The sequence below is a fragment of the Amaranthus tricolor genome, chromosome 4 (assembly GCF_026212465.1).
Source record: "Amaranthus tricolor cultivar Red isolate AtriRed21 chromosome 4, ASM2621246v1, whole genome shotgun sequence".
Classification (NCBI taxonomy): Eukaryota; Viridiplantae; Streptophyta; class Magnoliopsida; order Caryophyllales; family Amaranthaceae; genus Amaranthus; species Amaranthus tricolor.
The window spans coordinates 14,304,256-14,323,803 of record NC_080050.1 but is presented as its reverse complement, the minus strand read 5'-3'; the positions used below and the strand labels follow the sequence as shown (position 1 = coordinate 14,323,803).

General features: G+C 35.3%; 1 protein-coding gene and 1 long non-coding RNA gene across 5 annotated transcripts in view; one reads left to right on the top strand and one right to left on the bottom strand.

Annotated features, from left to right (window-relative positions):
* Window positions 1–4,472: 4,472 nt before the first annotated feature.
* On the top strand, window positions 4,473–12,975 carry LOC130810266 (ribosome biogenesis protein NOP53-like). Of its 3 annotated transcripts, XM_057676259.1 has the most exons (13): window positions 4,473–4,678; window positions 5,682–5,864; window positions 6,895–7,058; window positions 7,154–7,208; window positions 7,301–7,326; window positions 10,427–10,507; window positions 10,586–10,696; window positions 10,786–10,880; window positions 11,325–11,444; window positions 11,870–11,992; window positions 12,177–12,243; window positions 12,370–12,449; window positions 12,697–12,975. In XM_057676259.1, exons 2-13 carry the CDS (start codon window positions 5,705–5,707, stop codon window positions 12,701–12,703), a joined length of 1,089 nt encoding a protein of 362 aa, XP_057532242.1. In that variant the 5' UTR covers window positions 4,473–4,678; window positions 5,682–5,704; the 3' UTR covers window positions 12,704–12,975. The 3 variants fall into 3 exon arrangements, with proteins under 3 accessions (XP_057532242.1, XP_057532243.1, XP_057532241.1); XM_057676258.1 differs by lacking the exon at window positions 12,697–12,975 and having other exon boundaries at window positions 4,498–4,678; window positions 12,370–12,459; XM_057676260.1 differs by lacking the exons at window positions 11,870–11,992; window positions 12,177–12,243; window positions 12,370–12,449; window positions 12,697–12,975 and adding an exon at window positions 11,566–11,856.
* A 194-nt stretch (window positions 12,976–13,169) lies between these two features.
* Window positions 13,170–19,548, bottom strand: part of LOC130810267 (uncharacterized) — a 7,342-nt gene continuing 963 nt past the window's right edge. Inside the window, exons 2-5 of one of the 2 annotated variants that reach the window (XR_009041013.1) lie at window positions 19,179–19,263; window positions 18,993–19,099; window positions 15,988–16,092; window positions 13,170–15,881 (exon numbers count right to left, since the gene is read on the bottom strand). This is a non-coding gene — a long non-coding RNA (uncharacterized LOC130810267). Of the gene's footprint in view, window positions 15,882–15,987; window positions 16,093–18,992; window positions 19,264–19,548 lie in introns of both variants that reach the window. The other variant, XR_009041012.1, reaches the window with a different exon arrangement.

Genomic DNA, 19,548 nt, shown 5'->3' with positions numbered 1-19,548 from the left:
GGGTAAATAGTCAAATACAAAATACAAATCAATAAATTAAAAAATGTTTATATTTAGACCGATTTTAAACTTAGTAAAAGATTTGGTCTAATAGACATAGCCTTCAAATATTTGTAAAGCGAGTACATGAAATCTAACTCATTTGATCACAATTTGAATGTTTTAAGGTAGGTGTTGTGTGAGCGATTAACCTAGTTGTTTTTAAAAATTTCAGTTATAAAACAATTTAGACGGCGCAGCTAAACCCTAAGTTATTCGACATTTCCCACATGGTATCTCGCCTACCTCACTGCGAGGAAACCGAAACTTCATCCTAGCGACTAGGGCTGGCAAAAGTTGACCCGATCTGCTAACCTGATCTGAAACTGACCATAAATTAGTGGGTTTGGGTTTAGATTTTTGACTCAATTAATTAAATGGGTCAACCCGACCTGATCTGTTTATTAAATGGGTTAGATTCAGGTTGAATATTTAAACCCAAAAAAAACCTGTTTAACCCATTTATTAAATGGGTCAATCAGAACAGGTCGACCCATTTAATAAAGGGGTCGACCATTAATATTTAACCTAAATGGGTCGACCATTAATATTTAAGAAAATTTGAAAAAAATAAGGTTATTTAACAACTTAATTCCAAAAATAAGCTTTGTGAAAACAACTTAATTCCAAAAATAAGCTTTGTGAAAACTTATTTTCCAAAATAAGCTTTCGTACATCCAAGCCTAGCCTCGGGTAAAATCGCTGTTACTAACAACGAAAAAGGGAAAAAAAATTAAAAGGGCAAAGTCGCTGTTACTAACAGCGACTTAAGGAGTTGACCAGTCAACTCCTTAAGTCGTTGTTAGTAACAGCGACGTTGCCCTTTTAATTTTTTTTTATGAACTAAAGTAGCCGTTGCTAATTAGAAAAATAGCCGTTAGAAACTTGAAAATAGCCGTTGTAATGATGCTCTATGTTAGTTTTACTCTCAATTTATAAATGTTAATACTTTTTTTGAAAGTTCACTTACGTTACTATATTATATGTACAAATGTTCAATATATATACAAACAGTATTCTAATGCTCTTATGATTCGCCTACATCGTAAGGACACTAGGGTCGAGAGGGCCTGGAGCTGCTGGATCCATCTCTGCTGCAATTCAATAATAACTAAGCGTTATGTATTGTAAAAATAATTAAGAAGTACTCAAATTATTTACTTATGTTATTTATTTGTTTGATAATTTCTACATTGATATACTCAAATACAGTTACTGTTTACCTTAACGTGCAAGTTCTAGTGTTGTGACCGTCACTACCACACCGTCGACAAGCGTTGCGTCTCCGCGATCCTTCGTCCATTTCGTTCGTGATCCTCTTGGACTTAGGTCTTCGTAATCCACGAATGTGATCTGGATCATGTAGCACCTCAACACCCGTGTATTGAGGCCATGACCTCTTATCAATTAACGGCAAGAATATGCATTCATATGTGTTAACATAGCTCTGGGTCGTGTAGCAGGATTCCACAAAACGCTCGTAGGATAAGTGTCGTTTAATACAAACGGCAAGAACATGAGAACAAGGTAAGTGATATATGGAGGGTTTATTACAAGTTTATTTCATCTCTCTCATATCTACACTTTGTATTTTACCACCCTTGGCGGATCCTCTATTACCACGTCTAGTCTTAACTTGGAAAAGGCCTCGTTTGTAGTCAAATGCGACGATCTCATGGTAGTTTGCCTTCTCGGTGTTACGGGTTATAATCCTAGTGGCGTGTGAAGTGTATTTATTTCCCCCAATTAGCCACGCGTTCGCATTCTCGCGTCTTTTAACAAAGTAATTATTAACACGATAGAAGGTGAACTCCACAAGAGTGGTTATAGGCAAGAAACGCACACCCTTCATCACGTTATTGAATACTTCGGCCAAGTTGGTATTAGTAACACCATACATATACCCTTCATCGTGACATATTGACCATTTAGACATTTCACCAACTTGATCAATCCAAAAAAGTGCTTCCCGATTAGCAACACCAATGGCCATCAATCCCTCGACGACCTTATGTGGTTGTCTTTGCTCTGCAGTCCTTCCATACATCTTCTTCAACTTCACATCACCCATTTGGCGGTTGAAGTTACTTAACAAATGCCGCAAGCAAAACCTATGATGGGCATTCGTAAGTTGCCATTCCGGCTCCTCCATGGCTGCTAGAATGCCCGCATGTCTATCGGAAATAACGCATAACCCTGGACTATGCATCACATGCTTACGAACACAGGCCATAAACTAAGACAACGCGGCTATGCATTCTTTTTCGACCAAGGCAAAGGAAAGCGGGAAGATTCCCTTGTTCCCATCTTGGGCAATGGAAGTTAACAACGTATGGCGATACTTACCATACAAATGTGTTCCGTCAATGGCAATAACGGGTTTGCAATACTTGAATCCCTCAATACTAGGTTGGAAAGCCTAAAACACGCGTTGGAAAGTTCTAATACTAGGACGGACATACACACCGACATCATTATCTTCCTTAAAGAACCACTCAACTACGGTCCCGGGGTTTGAAATTTGCAGTGCCTTCAAGAAGCGTGGAAGAAGAGGATAAGAATCTTCCCATGTACTATAGATGGACAGAAGGGCTTGCTGTTTAGCACACCATGCCCGCTTATAGGTCATTTCGACACCGAATTGGTCTTTCACCATTTGACGCACAACAGAGACCTTAATTGATGGGTCTTGAGCAACACAATTTCTAATAAGATTGTTAATCACGGAAGATGTCAAATGAATGTGCCCAGCTGACACGTTTTCAGTACTTAATACACAACCCCCATGCTTCCCTTTATACGTAATAATCTCCCATGATGGTGAATAGGAGCTCCTCCTAGCCCTAAGCCTCCAACCACACCCTCTCTTACACTTCAAGGTGAGCACGGTTTGATTTGAAGTCTCAGTACTGTAACACCCGAATTTCCTCCCTTCCTTCACGATTCTGGTTTCGTTTAAGGGGTTGGAAATTCAGGGGTGTTACAACCCCTTAAACGAAACCAGAATCGTGAAGGAAGAGAGGAAATTCGGGTGTTACAAGTACGGTACTCAACGTTCCTACGAATATGATACAATCTAACAGCGTCTAACAACGCATCCTTGTTATCAAACATCATACCCTTTTGAAACTCTCCTTCGTCGGTGTAGCTTGTATCACAATCCCAAGACCTCCAAGAGTTGTCCTCAATGTGTTCATCTAGAGGGGGAACCAGTGCATAGGGTGTAGGGGCAACGATGTTTGGAATGTTTCCTAAGGTCATGTCATTAGCTAGAGCCTCCTCGTCAACACCCACATCGTCTTCAGAAGGAGCTTCAACGAATTCATTACTCTCACTATTAACATCATCCCAAGACTCATTTGTATCTTCTAAGTTAAAAGTATCATCATTTGATACTTGAAATTGAAGTTGATTGGGTTTATTAGAAGGACAAGAGGAAGATGGCATAAAGGGATTTTGGGTTTCTTGGGTAGGGAAGGGCATATGAGAAGGAGCAGAAGAAGTTATATTCATGAATGCATTTGTTTCCACAACATTTATATCTTCATTCCCTAGGGGCACCTCTTCTACATATAACTCTAAAGAAGGACTAGGGGTAGACCTTGAATACTCCCACATTGCATCTATAGCCTCCTCATCCTCAACCGGAAAAGCTAACAAATCTCCACTCAGATTGTACTTAAAACTTAAATTAACAGTACTTCTTGTAGTGTCAATGCCAATCTTAGAGCATATAAAATGTTTAAATTCATTCAAATTCATGTATGAGTTGCATGCAAACAGTTTACGTCTTCCCCCAACGTACTTAACATTGTTATTAGTTGATCGAATTGAACCATTCCAAAAGCATACAACAGTCACACGAAATGAATCCATTTCTACAACAATAAGTTGTAGATGAACAAGAATTAGTAAATTGGAAGTTTAAAAACCTACATTCATGTGAAAGTTCATTAAAATCAAGTAAACCCTAATTTTTCGAATATGGAAAAAAACACAAAAAATTAGTACCTTACGTCAATGTAGGAAGATGAAATAACTAATTATTAGTACAAACTTGAAATTTGATGAGTTTAGTTGAGGGATCGAAGTTGATTTTAATGGTGCAAGGAGAAAGAGAGCTCGTAAGTGTCGAAATGGCAAAGAGAAGGCGTGAACTGAAATGAGGAAGAAGCAACCTGGAAAAATTAAAAGGGCAAAGTCACTGTTAGTAATAGCGACTTTGCCCTTTTAATTTTTTTTTCCTCTTTCGCTGTTAGTAACAGCGATTTTACCCGAGACTAGGCTTGGATGTACGGAAGCTTATTTTGGAAAATAAGTTTTCACAAAGCTTATTTTGGGAATTAAGTTATTAAATAACTTTATTTATTTTCAAATTTTCAATATTTAACCTAAAGAGCCCAACAAATAAAGGCCCAACAGACATAACCCTAACCTATGCCTAAACGTCTAAACTCTAAACAAAAGTGGCAAAGCATGAAAGCAGTGAATACTCAAAACTCAATAGTCAATACTGAATAGTGAATAGCGCCGTTTGCAACTTCGCATTCTGCGTCTCTGTCTTCCTCTTCCATCAAAGGCATCGATTCAATCTTCTGAAAGCTTCAACAATCTACCTGATCTTCCAGCACTTTGCCGGGTATTCAATCATCTTCTCTTTCTCTTTTTTTTTGTGATTCATATGCTCTTTGATTTTTTCTTGTTCTTATTTTCATGTTCTTTATTCTCATATGATTGCTCTTATTTTCCTGTTCAATTCAATCTTCAATTATTCTTAGTTTTCCTGTTCAAAAAACTTACAAAAATGCTTCACTAAAATGGTGTTTGGATTGAGATCTGGAATCTTTCTTTATGAAGCTTGTACTGTGTTCGATTGAGATCAGTAACTTGGATCGCCATTAATGGCTGAAAATGTCAATAGGAGATATAATATCAGTATATCACGTGTAAAAACATTTTTCGCAGTAGTTTTAGCCATAAATTATACTGTGTTTTAGCCATAAACATTCAACTCCAGCATAATATTGTATAGTCTGTATTATGAAATGTGAATATAATATATGGGTCAAATGGGTCAAATGACCTGAAATATATGGATTCAATGACTTGAAAAAAAAAGCCAGTTAAATGGGTCATTAGCAGGTTGAGTCGGGTTTTAATTTTTGACCCATTTAATTAAATATGTCAGGTTCAGGTCAAGGGTCTATTGACCCATTTATATATGACCCGAACCTGAAAATGACCCAACCCGACCTGTTTGACACCCCTGCTGACTGATCTCCACTTTCTACGACTCCGCCGCAGCATCGAGCCACCGGCTTCTACGTTTCGCCTTCACGCTGGTAGCTAGTTGCTTAATCAAACTAATGAATACTTAACTAAATTGAGTAGTAATATGGTTGAATGAACTGTTAAAGTAAAACAAAGCATAGTCAAGCCAAAATAGAGTAAGTAAAATGACGAGTAAGGCCGGATCCAAATGGTGTGAATGGTAATCCAGAACATGAGGCAGTTTGTTAGTCACTAGAGCTAGAGGTAATATACTAATATAGAAGTGCATGGGATTTTTGCCATTAATTGAACTATAAAGGTAATTTTATTAAATATAAAAACTCAGTGTTCACTTACACTTCAAACTCCAGGTTAAATTTTTCGTCCACAACAAATGGGAAAGAAGAGGGCAAAGAAGGTAAAAAAAGCTTGGAGAAACATTAGCACAAAAGATATCGAAGATTTCAATGAAAAATCTACTCATGATGCTAATTCTGGTGGTTCTCTTACAGTCATTCCTAGTGATTCCCTCTTTGTCGTTGATAAATCAACCGGTATAAAGCTTTGATTCTCCTACTATTCACTGTATTTTGTGTCAATGATGATTTGTTCATCAGTAGTAATTCATATTTTTTTTATTTGTGGTGAACAATGCTCAAATATAAATTCAATGTATATGTATAATAGTATAAAATATATGCCTTGTTTTCATGGATGTTTACTGTGCAGTGTGCTATAATTGTTTTACCGAATTCAATATTTTGATATCAATTTTATGTGGACATATGTGTTGTTTCTGGGTTTGATTCTGCGACCAATTTAGAACTTGTTTGGTCAACATAGTAATTAAATTTCTATGAGAATTTCTTATTCCTTCAAAGTTATTTCTTTGTCAAATTTCTAAAATTTGAATTTTTGTGTTTGATTGGACTCCAGAGTTTGCATTCAACCCTAAAAGTTGGAGTTACCGAGACCTCCTTGTTAGTTAAAATCAAGGGTATTGTATTTTGTGTGCTTGCTAAAAAACTGTCAACCAAACAACATGCTAATAATCAATTTCTAGAAATTTGAAATTTTAAGGAAATTTTGAAGCAACCAATTGACCTCTTAGTATTATGACTTCAAATTTGTGTCTTTCTGGGTTTGTTTATTTATTTGTGTTTACTCTATTGTCGATTTACTATTATGACTTCAAATTTACGTGGGTATATGTGCAATTTTTGTGCTTTTTTATGTATTTTTGTTTACTTTTGCATTCAATTTAGTATCATAACTTCTAATTAATTATAGGGGTATAAGTGCAGCTCTCGGGTTTATTTTATATTTGTATTTATTTATGGACATCAAAATTATGTGTGTAAATGTTCAATTTCCATTTTATTTTTTGGTTTTACTTTCATACTTGTGTTAAAATTTATCAAAGATGAAGCTAGGTCATTTGATTCTTGTGAATTCTTGTGAGTTTGCGTATGATTGTATTTAAAACACCAAGCTTTTGGAATTAAGGCTTTGACATTGTTGTGTATGATTGTATTTTTATAAACTTAATGTAAGTGAAGGTAATTTGAATTTTGGGTGACTTAGATGTGCTCGTGAAGCGTAAAATTGAGAAGAAGCGAGAGAAGGCATTGCGATTTGAGAGTATTCTTTCTAAAAACCCATTTGTTAAAACGGTGCCATCTTCGATTCTCAAGAAATGTAAGAAAAAAGATAAATTAGTTGCTCAACCTCAGGACGCTTCTAATCAAGTGAGCTTTTTTAACGCCTATTTAGTGTTGTTGAAGTTGAAATATGATGTGTTTTGCTATTTACCAAGGGTATTATTTGCTTTATTTTCTTCCAGGAAGGAAAAGGCGAAGAGTCGGGGCATGGTTTATTTGATATATGGAACAATCAAAGTAATTTTGGAATGCTTGTCATGTGAAATTTTAGTTGATCATATTGCTTGTTTTATTTTGTGAATTACTAAGTGTCTTTTCCATTCTTGCAGGTGTGAAAAATATCAAGGGCAAAAAAGTATGTTCATGAAAACCTATTCAACTTTTTGTTGTTGGAATATATAATAATATTGTGTGATGTTGTATAAGTTTAGAATGTGAAATGGTAAACCGAGTCTGAATTTGGTTTGCACCTAGCAGACAAGATGTTTGCATTGTGACATGGCTCACTGAAAATAATGCTATAGATGTGAAGTATGCTCAATATTGAAATTGATGTATAAGTTAGAGATGTTTTGATGGAGAGCTATTTTCATTATGTCTTGTAAGGATTATCGTGAGATTGTTATATGTTTTGAACTGCCACAGTCGTAATAAACTGAATTTCAGATTCAAGTCTATTCAAGATCAGAATGTACAGTAGAACAAAAAGCAATAAGAGAACAGAACGCTACTGTCTGACTGAGGCAATTCGAGTCTGCCCCTAACTCCCTTTGTTATTCCTTCTTATTCAATACTTTTCATCCCCTCACAAAGAATATATGCTTGCCTATATATAGCCTTTGCTTGCCTTCCTAATTACAAGACAGCTGGCATAGCAAAATAACAAAAATAACCACCAAAACAGAACATAAAACTAACTACTCATAACAGAAACTATTTAAGACAGCTATCCGTTTTGTTTCTTTATTCTTCTTGTTTCTCATCTTGTAAGTATTGAGTTGGGTCTCTCGCATAGCTGGTGTGACAATACCCGCCGCCAAAGATTTCACCTTGTCCTCAAGGTGAGCATCGGGGTATGCCTTCAACCTCTTTGCATAGGTCTTCCAAGTTGCTTTGGTTGTTGTTGTTCCCTCCCATTGAACCCAAATGGCCAAGTGATATTTGTCACAACTTTTACTTGTGTATAATGCTTCCGGATTTTGAAACGGAGTCCTTGGTTTGCTAGGTGTGTGAATGTGTTGAAACAGAATTCTGCACGATGTACCCAAATTAATCACTTCTTGGGCTGTAAATTATCACCACGAGTTCCTCCACCACCACCTTTGGCCTCCCCTGTACCACCACCTGAGCCGCAACATAGGAGGCTATCCATACTTACTTTTTCACCCTCCTTCCTCGATTGTCCAGAACACAGTCTACCTCTCATTCCAGTTCTCATATTTTGCCAACTAATAAACAGACATAGAAAATCTGGTTTCTGGACTTGTAAGCTATAATTTTCAGAAATAGTTCCAATTATGTCTTCATCAGTTCAGTATTGGCCTCTTGACTTGTACCTTGTAAGGTTCCTTACAATAAATTTTTGGACCCTCCTACAGTCCTATAGCAAGATCCATTATCCAATCAGAGACATAGGGATAAACTTGACTTTGTTTTGGTTTGCTTTTTAAGGCACAAAATATCATGTTATGTTTGTATTTTTCTAGTTTTCTCTTGATATGCTTGCTAAGTTTTTTCTTTTGAATATAACTATCCCTCAAGTAGACATTTAAATGAATTTAAAGCTATTTTTGTGTGGAACTCTCCTTCATGAAATACTTTTTCCTGAATTTCTGTTCTTAGGTGAGAAAATGTGAATGGGTGTGTATCTAATATTGTTGAACTTAGCTGGCCTCCTGTATATGACACAATACAATCAAGACTGGTTTAAGTCAGATATGTGTTGATGTATTGCTACCGTCAGTATGTCTTGTAAGGATTATTGTGAGCTTGATATAGGGTTAAAGTTTTGAACTGCCACAACCTACCTCTGATACTTTGCCAACTGTTAAAGGGACTTAGAAACTCTGGACTCAAAAGTTACAATTTTCTGAAATGGTTTCCATCATGTCTTGATCAATTTGTTTGTGGCCTCATGACCTGTAACTTATATGGTTGCTTATATATATTTTTTTTCAGACCCTCCTATAGTCCTATTAGCAAGATCCATTATCAGTATGCTATATAAGTTGCACAGGGATAGGAATGAACTCAACTTGTTTTGGTTTTGTGTTCAAAGCACAAAATATAATTTTATCATTTTCTCATGATGATATTCTCGCCAACTTTTTTTTTCTTTCAAGTTAATTTAATCCTCAGGTAAAAACGTTGTCTCTCTAATACTGTTATACATGATACAAAAATTTACATGCATTCTCTGTTTATTAGAGAGCCTGGAATTCCATGTGATTGAGGTGTGCCCTTAAAGCTAAAGGGCATATTTCATTGAACATCCATTAGACAAGCGCTTTTATGTGGATTAGAATGCCGGACTTTTAGAAAACACCATATTCGGAAAATTTAAGTAGCGGAAATACTAATGCTTCGATTGATAAGTGGGCATAGAATTTGAAACAAAAATATAAGAAAGGGTTTAAGAACTATAAATAATGAGAAAAAAATTAAAGAGAATCATTTAAAATAATTTGGATATATGCAAACATGGTATTAGCGAACGGGGAAGGCATAAAAAAAGTTGGAGCTCAAGAGCCTTAAAAAGAGGGCGATGAAGACCGAAGATAACTTTAAGGACATGAGTGAAAAAAGATTTGAATGAGGCTTACAAATTGAGATGATAGAAAATCAGAATGAATGATGAATAATTCATGTGATCGATTTTTGAAATTTATATATCGTTCATGTAACCGATCTCAATCTTTTGGAATTAAGGCTCTAACATTGTTGTTGTTGTCTGCATATTGGAGGTGTGTTGGTCTTTCACCTCTTTGCCTTTTACAACAGTTCTTTTTATGTGGAATTCTCCTTTAGGCAATTCCTTATCCTAACTTGAGAAAGGACCAAATGTGAGTGGGTGACGGGTGTGAATCACCCATGAAATAATTATTTTTCTACCTAGTTTTTGAAGTAGTTATTACTTTTTTAGTATAAAGAATATATCATCACTACACGATGGACTTTTCTTTTGTGATCGTTTATGTTGTGCTGTTAGCTGTTAATATTACGCAAATTTGTTCTATGTAGTCTTTATATTCTTCATATCCTTATTTTGTTGTCAACATTTTTGATTCAGCCAGATTTGTCTTTTACTGTCCGTATCGTATTTTATATGTTTGTAACATTAGAAACTCCCTGGTCTACTCATTAAAATACTTCCTCTTGTAATGACTACGAAATCATTAGGTTGCATTTCTTTTACTTCCATGTTTGATACGTGACATGAACATTTAAATTTACAGAAAGTTAAACCATCACTCATTCCAGCTGTTGAAGTTGAGCCTCCTGGTTGCTCTTTTAATCCTGAAGATTTGAATCACAAGGTTATGAATTGTTGTCTCTTGTTGTCATTTTGTTTCAAGCACTTTACACGTCACCTAAATATACTCGACCTAATTCAGGACTCATTGGCTCAAGCTGTTGCAGAAGAGATGAAGAAAGTGTATAAAAAGGAGCTGGATCCTGAACCAATTCCTTTAACTGTTCCTGGAGAACCAGTTACTGAAGAAGAAGTAAGTTTTCATCATTCGATCCTTGTTCTACTTATAGATACCTACATAACTTAGTTGGCAGAAAAAACTGATCAGCAATGTTTTCTCAGAGATATTTTCTGGAAGTGGACAACGGAGATGATGAAGACGATGAAATGGATGAGGGAATTCCAACTGAAGAAGGGAATGCCAAAGATGAGAACATGTACTTTGTTTGTGTTTCTCTTGTTTCCCAATTCCCATGTACTTCTAGCTATTTTCCTTCTGTTCTGTTTCTAGAACGTAGGACTTAGACTGTGTTGTCATCCTTTAACCATGTTCTCTTCAATACTGTTACCTTCAGACTATTTTCATCCAATTCGATTAATATTCCTTGGCTACAAGAGTTATGTGTTGATTTTGTAATGGTTCATCTTGTAGACCCTGTACCTACGTTTGATTAGCTTCGTGAACTTTCACACTGAAATTATACATTTTAACCTTTTCGATTACAATTTTGATTAATTTGTAGGATATGTGAACATATATATATACCATGGCTGCTGTCTTGTGTAGAAATTATTTTGTTCTAGTGATTTTCATGCTGTTCAAAACTTGATGCTGAATTGTTGAGTCAATCACTCATGAATTCGGAATATTTTTGCTGCAGGAAATCTAAACCTAAACAGATAACCAGGGTTGAGCAGAATAAAAGAATTAGGCGGAAGGAACGGCAAAAAACAGAAGCAGAAGCCAAAAAGATCACAGAGCTTTCGAAGGCAATTGACAGGTAAGCCTTTTTAATTTCTGCCACAGGCCCACAAATGAATAGAGCTTTTATTTATTTACGAGGAGCCGACCACTTACGTCAGATATAAACCTTGGGTTACATGGGTGATCTATGCAACCAGGTTGGAACCGCTGCCACATGGGATAACATTGCTACTACCCAAACTTTTAAAAATTAAGAGCCGGTGCATCACATCTGCGCTTAAGAACCATCTTTCGTTTGCCAGGCACGTGGCTCGGTTCAGACCTCTGAAGGGAGAGGAGATGATAGGGAAACCTGCTCCCAAGAGTCCTCTCTTGGTGGGATTCAAACTCATGACCAAGGGATCTTAGGGTTGAGTCTCAACCAAGTGAGCCAAGAGTACTTGCCTACTTGGGCTCGTCCTGTGTATATTAGTAATCACTTTTCTTGTTTTCTGCATGTAGCATACCAGATATACTTCAGGAAATAGCGGAAGAGGATGAGGAAAAGCAAAAAAGACATATTCGCCGAACGATAGCAAAAGAAGAAAGACTAAAAGCAGGCCCTCCACGTTTGGGCAAGCGAAAGTATGTACTATGTACTCTTCTTTCCAGGAATAATAGCCATGTATACCACATTAATATCTTCAGAACTCCTCCCATTTCTTATTAAAAGACACGATTGTTATTTGATTTTCTAGACTTGGTTTGCATTCATGTTGCAGTAACATGTACATATTCTCTCCATTTGACCCGTCAATTTTGATTTCAGGTTTGAGCCCGCCCCAACTCAAGTTCTCTTAACAGAAGAAATTACTGGATCCCTCCGCAAGCTCAAGGTTTGTTGTTTATAAAATAATCTCCCATATTGTGTTTACTCACACTTCTACTGTTGCATGTGTGCTCTTGCCCCACTTCACCTCTATATTGTCTCATTCTTGATCAATGTTGTATGTTTTGTTAAGGCGTGTTGCACGTTAGCAAGGGACAGGTTTAAGAGTCTCGAGAAGAGAGGAATAATTATTCCATCAGCTAAGAGCAGCAGGTTAGTTTGAAGTTTCGTTTTCCATGTCACGGCCTCAAAGTTTAGAATATACTCACTTAGCATCATTTGTTATTTTGCTGCTTTCCACTCAATTTACACAATTTCTATTTTTGGACAATGACTATTAATCTCATCCATACAATTTAATTTTTAAATTTCTTCGAGATAATTTACTTTCTCTTCATATATTACTAAATATCCACATTTGTTAGAAGCTGTTAACTTGATGCGATTTTTGTGTTGGCAGGAAATAGGTATTCCGGTAGTTGCTAGTTTGTCGAAGGAGCAAGCCTCAAGAGCGATCTCTTGCTGGCTAGATCAAATTAGATCGATTCAATACATAATTTCTTTTTTATTGTAATGATCGGGTTCCTCCCTTTTTTACTATTTTGTGGAAAGAATAGAACTTGAGTAGTGTATCCCAAAATACAAGGGAGTAACATATATGATTTTATCCGATGGACACTGTAGTTGCACATTCTTATTAGTGCTATGATTTTACGATCACTTTGGAAGTTTGGTCTTATGCAGGTAAATGTGCCGTAAGGGATAAAAAAAGATTGAACTTGTTCCAACTATTGGAGTAGCTAGGGAGTTTGTAAAGTCCTAGAAAAAAAAGAAAATGCCTCGTTTTAAGGTATAATACTTTTTTATAATATTGATAATAATTTTTCTAGTATATTAATAATAATAATTTTTTTATATGTTTATTTAGGGTATAATATATAATATTTTTTGTAATATTGTGGTAAAAATTAACTACAATTGATCTCCAAATCTAACCTTGATACCAGAAAAATATGCACTAATTTAAGGAAAAACTGATATTGATACTTCCATCAGTATTTTTTGCACCATAAATAATGATTCAGCGAGTAATATATTTGGCATTATATATGCTAGCAATGAAAAATCATATTTATATACTCAACTGATACTATGTATCCTCATATTTTAACATAGATGAATATATATATATTAATTACTGCAATTTAGTCCACTTAATTATATATTCTATGGCAGCTTAAAAATTTAACATGAATTATAAAATTTATCTGTACTAGAGTATATTGAGATTTAAGGAAAAAACATTATACGTATAAAAATCTAATAAAGATAGTTGAGATGATAATTTCAGTACACCACTTGTCGAAAGTTCAGATTATTTTCTGGACATTTTACCTTTATAATACTATAATACCAACTTTGTAGTAATATAATACGAAATATATAATATTATAATACCATTTGTGTAATATTATAATATCAACTTTGTAGCATTATAATCCAACTGTGTAATTTTAAAATACCAACGTTGTAAAATTAAAATCCCAACTATATAGTATTATAATACCAAATTTATAAAATTATAAATCCAACTACTGAATTTGACAATAATATCAAAGCAAAATGTAAATCATTATAACCCCAACTGTAAAGTTTTATATACTATGTAGTGTTATAATACTAACTATGTTTATTTCAAATAACAAAAGTTTGTTGTAACGTCCCTGAATTTCCAACCCCATAAACGAAACTAAAATCGTAAAGGACAGAAGGAAATTTGGGAGTTACAGAAAAGAAAAGAAAAAAAAAATTAAATAAACGTTAAAGGTTAACTTTAAAGAGATGTGTAGAAATTTCGACAACATTTCTACTGAAATTGAGGACGTAACAAACATCGGTAAATAAAGCAACTCAACTAAACTAATCGAATGCATCAAAGCCCTTCAGAAATATGTCACGACGGAAGAATCATCGTCGGCTCATCAATTTATCAATTCTAACACGGATCGTGGTTCTAGTGTTAACGAATCGGTTTAACAGCTATGAAAGAAGTATTACTACGACCATACATCCAAAAATCATACAGCGGAACTACGAAACATACAAGTAGTCACGTGGCTCCATACAAAGGAATTACACATCCAAAAACTTTACAATTAATATAAGAGCTACAAAGCATTTGGTTACTTGTATAACAATTGCTATGATCGTATTCCACTCTTTCCCCAATGCAATGCAAAAGAAAGGAAATTATACCTGTTATGCAACCTATGATCCTACTGCTGCTCAACATAATGGCCATAGCCAAATATATCATAGCAGAAACATCATAGAAAGTCATAATCAAAACAGCAAGGAACAAACACATACGCGTCAGTAATCAATACTTATAATAATTAAAATCATAGAACAAAGGGAATAGACGACGACATAGCACAACAATAAAGATTCTACTCATCTGTCTAAACACTTTTGTTCACTCACAATTTCTTTTTCAGAACTTCTTATCCCTCGAAGAATATTGAAGAGTAGTGAATCTTTCTCTATATATGGCATAGTGACAACGCTAAGGGCGTTATCGGCCATCCGAGCCCATGGCAAAGTATGAGCTCATATCCCCTCAAGCTGACCCTCTCGGGTCCTACCTATAAGAAAATTAAACACACTAGGGTGCCAATCCAATAAAGAGGCTACCATATTAGGGTTTGTAAGGCCCGAATGGTAACACCTCGGTCAAGGGGCGGTATCGGCCATCCGGCTCCCAACGACAAAAGTATGCTCAAACACTTCGTACAATGATCCCGTCGGATCTCACCTAGGGGTCTACTAAATCAACTGAATATAAATCCAGTTGAGTCACGCCGTCTACTCAAAATCAAGACTTAACAATAGGGGAAACATTTCGATACCACACCCCAAACATAATTCTTTTTCTAATATTGGAGAGTTTGTTCTCATATTCTACTAATACTTTCATTATACTTGCCTATACTACTATCAAAACTTTTCAATGGCATATTTACTTTCAAGCGCTCTTAAATTCTAATAAAATGCATAAAATCCCAAAACATTGACAATACTTTGAAACGTTGAATATAATAGTTAATTACTGCGTGTACATACCTGTAAGCGTCAATTCACGACCAAAAAGTCACAAAAATCACCCAACTAACCCAATTGGAAAAAACATCATTTATTACGGTTTTTTTGTCATAAAATGTTGCGGTTTTGACCCCAAGCATTAGTGATAGCAGCAGATAGCCTACTTTTAAATGCTGCAGTTTAAAACCGCAGCACAATAGTGCACTATATGTTGCGGTTTTTGGGGAACCGCAGCATATAGTGTATTTTTCGATTTTAAAAAAACAGACTATGTGCTACGGTTCACCCAAAACCACAGCATATAGTGTGTTTTTTAAAAATAAAAAAATACACTATATGTTGCGATTTTGGGAGAACAGCAGCATATATATATATATATATATATATATATATATATATATATATACAAAAGTCTTAAATCTAAACTAATTACATTAATTACCAAACACATAAATTAGCAAGATACACGGCAATCTGGTCTTTCAATTCGCGCATTTCGTCATCTCTCAAAGTGCGTCTTCCCCTTGAAGTGTCGTATAAAACCTATAATATTATATGAAATAATTAAAAAAGTTTATATGATCCATAAATATTAGATTTTACCAATAGTAAATATATAATATAATTTAAGAACGTAACAAATACTTACGGCATCAATATTTTCGACTCTAACGTTCTTCATGGCTTGTAAGAGATCTTCCATATATTTGAGAGTGTAGTAGCCGCAATCAACGCTATTATCTTGTCGAAAGCACTAAAAGAAAATAGATGTTAGTACGAAAAATGCTTAAAAACCCTTAAAATCGCCACTTAGCACATAATTTCAAGCATATGACTATGATTTTCAATTCTAACCATTTTAACACAATAATATATACCAAATAGTGTTGTGTGCCAAGTTTCGTGTAACACAAACCAAGTTAGAACTACTTTATGCGCAAAAGCGCCAAAAACGCTTAAAAACCCTTAAAATCGCCACTTAGCACGTAATTTCAAGCATATGACTATGATTTTTTAATTCTAACCATTTCAACACAATAATATATATCAAATAATGTTGTGTGCCAAGTTTCGTGCAAAACAAACTAAGTTTGAGCCACTTTATGCGCGAAGGTGCCAAAAACGCTTAAAAACTCTTAAAATCGCAACTTTGCACATAATTTTAAACATATGACTATGGTTTTCAATTCTAACCATTTCAACACAATAATATATACCAAATAGTGTTGTGTGCCAAGTTTCGTGCAAAACAAACCAAGTTTCAGCTACTTTATGCGCGAAAGTGCTAAAAATGCTTAAAATCCCTTAAAATCGCAACTTACAACGAAATTTCAACCATATGACTATGATTTTCATTCTAACCATTTCAACACAATAATATATATACCAAATAGTGTTGTGTGCCAATTTTCGTGCAAAACAAACCAAGTTTCAGCTACTTTATGCGCAAAAGTGCCAAAAACGCTAAAAAACCTTAAAATCGCAACTTAACACGTAATTTCAAGCACATGACTATGATTTTCAATTCTAATCATTTCAACACAATAATATATACCAAATAGTGTTGTGTGCCAATTTTCGTGCAAAACAAACCAAGTTTCAGCTACTTTATGCGCAAAAGTGCCAAAAACGCTAAAAAAAACCTTAAAATCGCAACTTAGCACGTAATTTCAAGCACATGACTATGATTTTCAATTCTAACCACTTCAACACAATAATATATACCAAATAGTGTTGGATTTGCCATAGCCAAAATACTCGGCTATAAAGTTACCAATCTCATCGCTCACAGTGCCTTGAATCATACTCCCTTTGGGTTGTGCTAGATTTCTCACATTGTTTTGTAAAACACCCATGTGTCTTTCAAAAGGATAACGCCACCTTAAAAAAACTGGACCCAAAAGCTTGATTTCACGAACGAGATGGACAATAAGATGAACCATTAAGTCAAAGAAAGAAGGTAAAAAATACATCTCAAACTTGCATAAAGTTACAAGCACGTCGACTTGAAGAACATCAAGTTTAAAGGGATCAAGAACTTTACTACAAATTGTGTGAAGAATGAACATAGCTCGGTAATAGCATATCTCACATGTTTTAGCAGTATTCCACAGATTGCAATTAGTAAGAACACTTGCATCATTAAATGACAATCATGAGATTTCATGCTTCCCAACTTCAACTCTCATTTAGGGTCACAAATCTCTTCATGTTGGATGAGTACCTAGACGAAACCTTAATGTCATATCACTCACAAAATGCTCGCTTCTCTGCTTTGGACAATGTGTAGCAAGCTGGAGGCAAATAAACTTTGTCATTACTCATCTCCTTTTTACCTCCCTTTTCCTTGTTACTGCCATCAACTTTATCAGCTCTATTTCTTTTCTTACTCACCTTAACCTGTGCCCACAACTCCGGACGAATACCCTTACATTCAAACCAATATTGCACGGCCTTAACATTCTTTGTCTTACCTGAAATGTTCATGAGAGACCCGAGTATAGCATCGCATACATTTTTCTCTATATGCATAACGTCAAGACAATGCCTAACCTGTAGATCTCTCCAATATGGAAGCTTCCAAAAAGATTGATTCTTTTTTCCATAATCGGTTTTCACCCCTTGCACTTGCCCTGTTTTACCAAATACAGTCTCAACTCCCTTAACCTGTTCATAAACCTCATAACCGGTCAACTGTCGATGAGCTACACGGTCCTCAACCTCCCCGTTGAACATCTTCTTCTTCTTACGATATTGGTGATTTCGTGGGAGGAACTTTTAATGGTGCATGAATACGTGTTTGCACTTAGGAATCCACGTAGATTCCATGTCATCGATACATATTGGGCATGCTTTCTTCCCTTTGTTCTTATACCCTGATAAGTTACCATATGCCGGAAAATCATTAATGGTGCATAAAAGCATTGCACGCAAGGTGAACTCCTCATTAGCATATGCATCAAACACGGAAATGCCTTCATCCCACATCTTTCTCAAATCCTTAATAAGAAGTGCAAGATATACATCTATGTCATTGCCAGGTTGTTTAGAACCCGAGATAAGAAGCGAAAGCATAATGTACTTACGCTTCATACACAACCAAGGTGGCAAATTATAAATCATTAATAGTACTGGCCAAGTACTATGTAGAGAACTAAGATTGCCAAATGGGTTCATTCTATCCGTATACAGTTCGAGCCTTAAATTACGAACTTTATCCCCAAAAGTCTTATGCAAATTAGCTGCTGTTGGTTGGGGGAAAGAACAAAAGCAGCCACTGCTGCTGGGAGATGGGGGCATGGCTGCCGGCTGCAGCTTGTGAAGGAGTGGTGCGTCTGCTGCTCTCAGCTAGTCTTGGTGGTGGAGGGGTAAAACAGTGAGGAGGGAAGGGAGGAGAGAAGAGAAGAGGAGAAGAGAGGGGGCGTGAAACCCAATCCTTATTTTCCGCCAACTTTTCCATTTTATCGTCACCCCTATTTTAAATTAATTTAATAAAATGACGAAAATATTCTTGGACTTAAAAATTTTAAAACTTCTATAAAACACTTCAAACTCACTTAATAACATTTTTATCACTTCAAAAAACACAAAATCTACGCATAATCAGAGCTAAAGTGCAATTGAACCTAGAAGGAGTCATTAATAAAAACTCACAAATGTTTGATTAAATGGTGTGATGTTTGATCAAATAACAGCTATTTCTTTTTCCTTGGAATAATTTTCTTTGGACCTCTCTTGCTTATCATCTTCCTCTTTTTATCCTGCACAACACATATTTTGCGCTCAGCCATAATTGCAGTAATTCTTCTTGGCTTAGCAAGTGCGAATTCATTTGCTAACTTATCAATATGTCACAATCCTGATTCAGATTGTTTAAGACGATTCTGGTAAATATTATTGTTCTGTAAATCCTCCTGTTAGCAAGCTGTCACAAAATATTGGTTAGGAATAGCTTGATTACTTAAAGTTTGTAAACATTTTAAATCATCAACTTATTATATTATGAACCAACTTAAACATGTAATCCCAACTAAACTATGTTATAACCCCAACTAATCAATGTTATAACCCGAACTAAACTATGTCATAATCCCAATTGAACAATATTATATTTCCAACTAAACTATCTCATAACCCCACTAAACAATGTTATAGTCACAACCAATTAATGTTATAATCTCAACTAATTAATGTTATAACTTTAACTTAA

Coding starts and splice junctions, on each gene's coding strand:
- LOC130810266 (XM_057676258.1), top strand. CDS start 5,705: ATGGGAAAGAAGAGGGCAAAGAAGGTAAAAAAAGCTTGGAGAAACATT. Junction 10,697..10,785: donor AACCAGTTACTGAAGAAGAA/GTAAGTTTTCAT, acceptor ATGTTTTCTCAG/AGATATTTTCTGGAAGTGGA. Junction 11,993..12,176: donor CCACGTTTGGGCAAGCGAAA/GTATGTACTATG, acceptor TTTTGATTTCAG/GTTTGAGCCCGCCCCAACTC.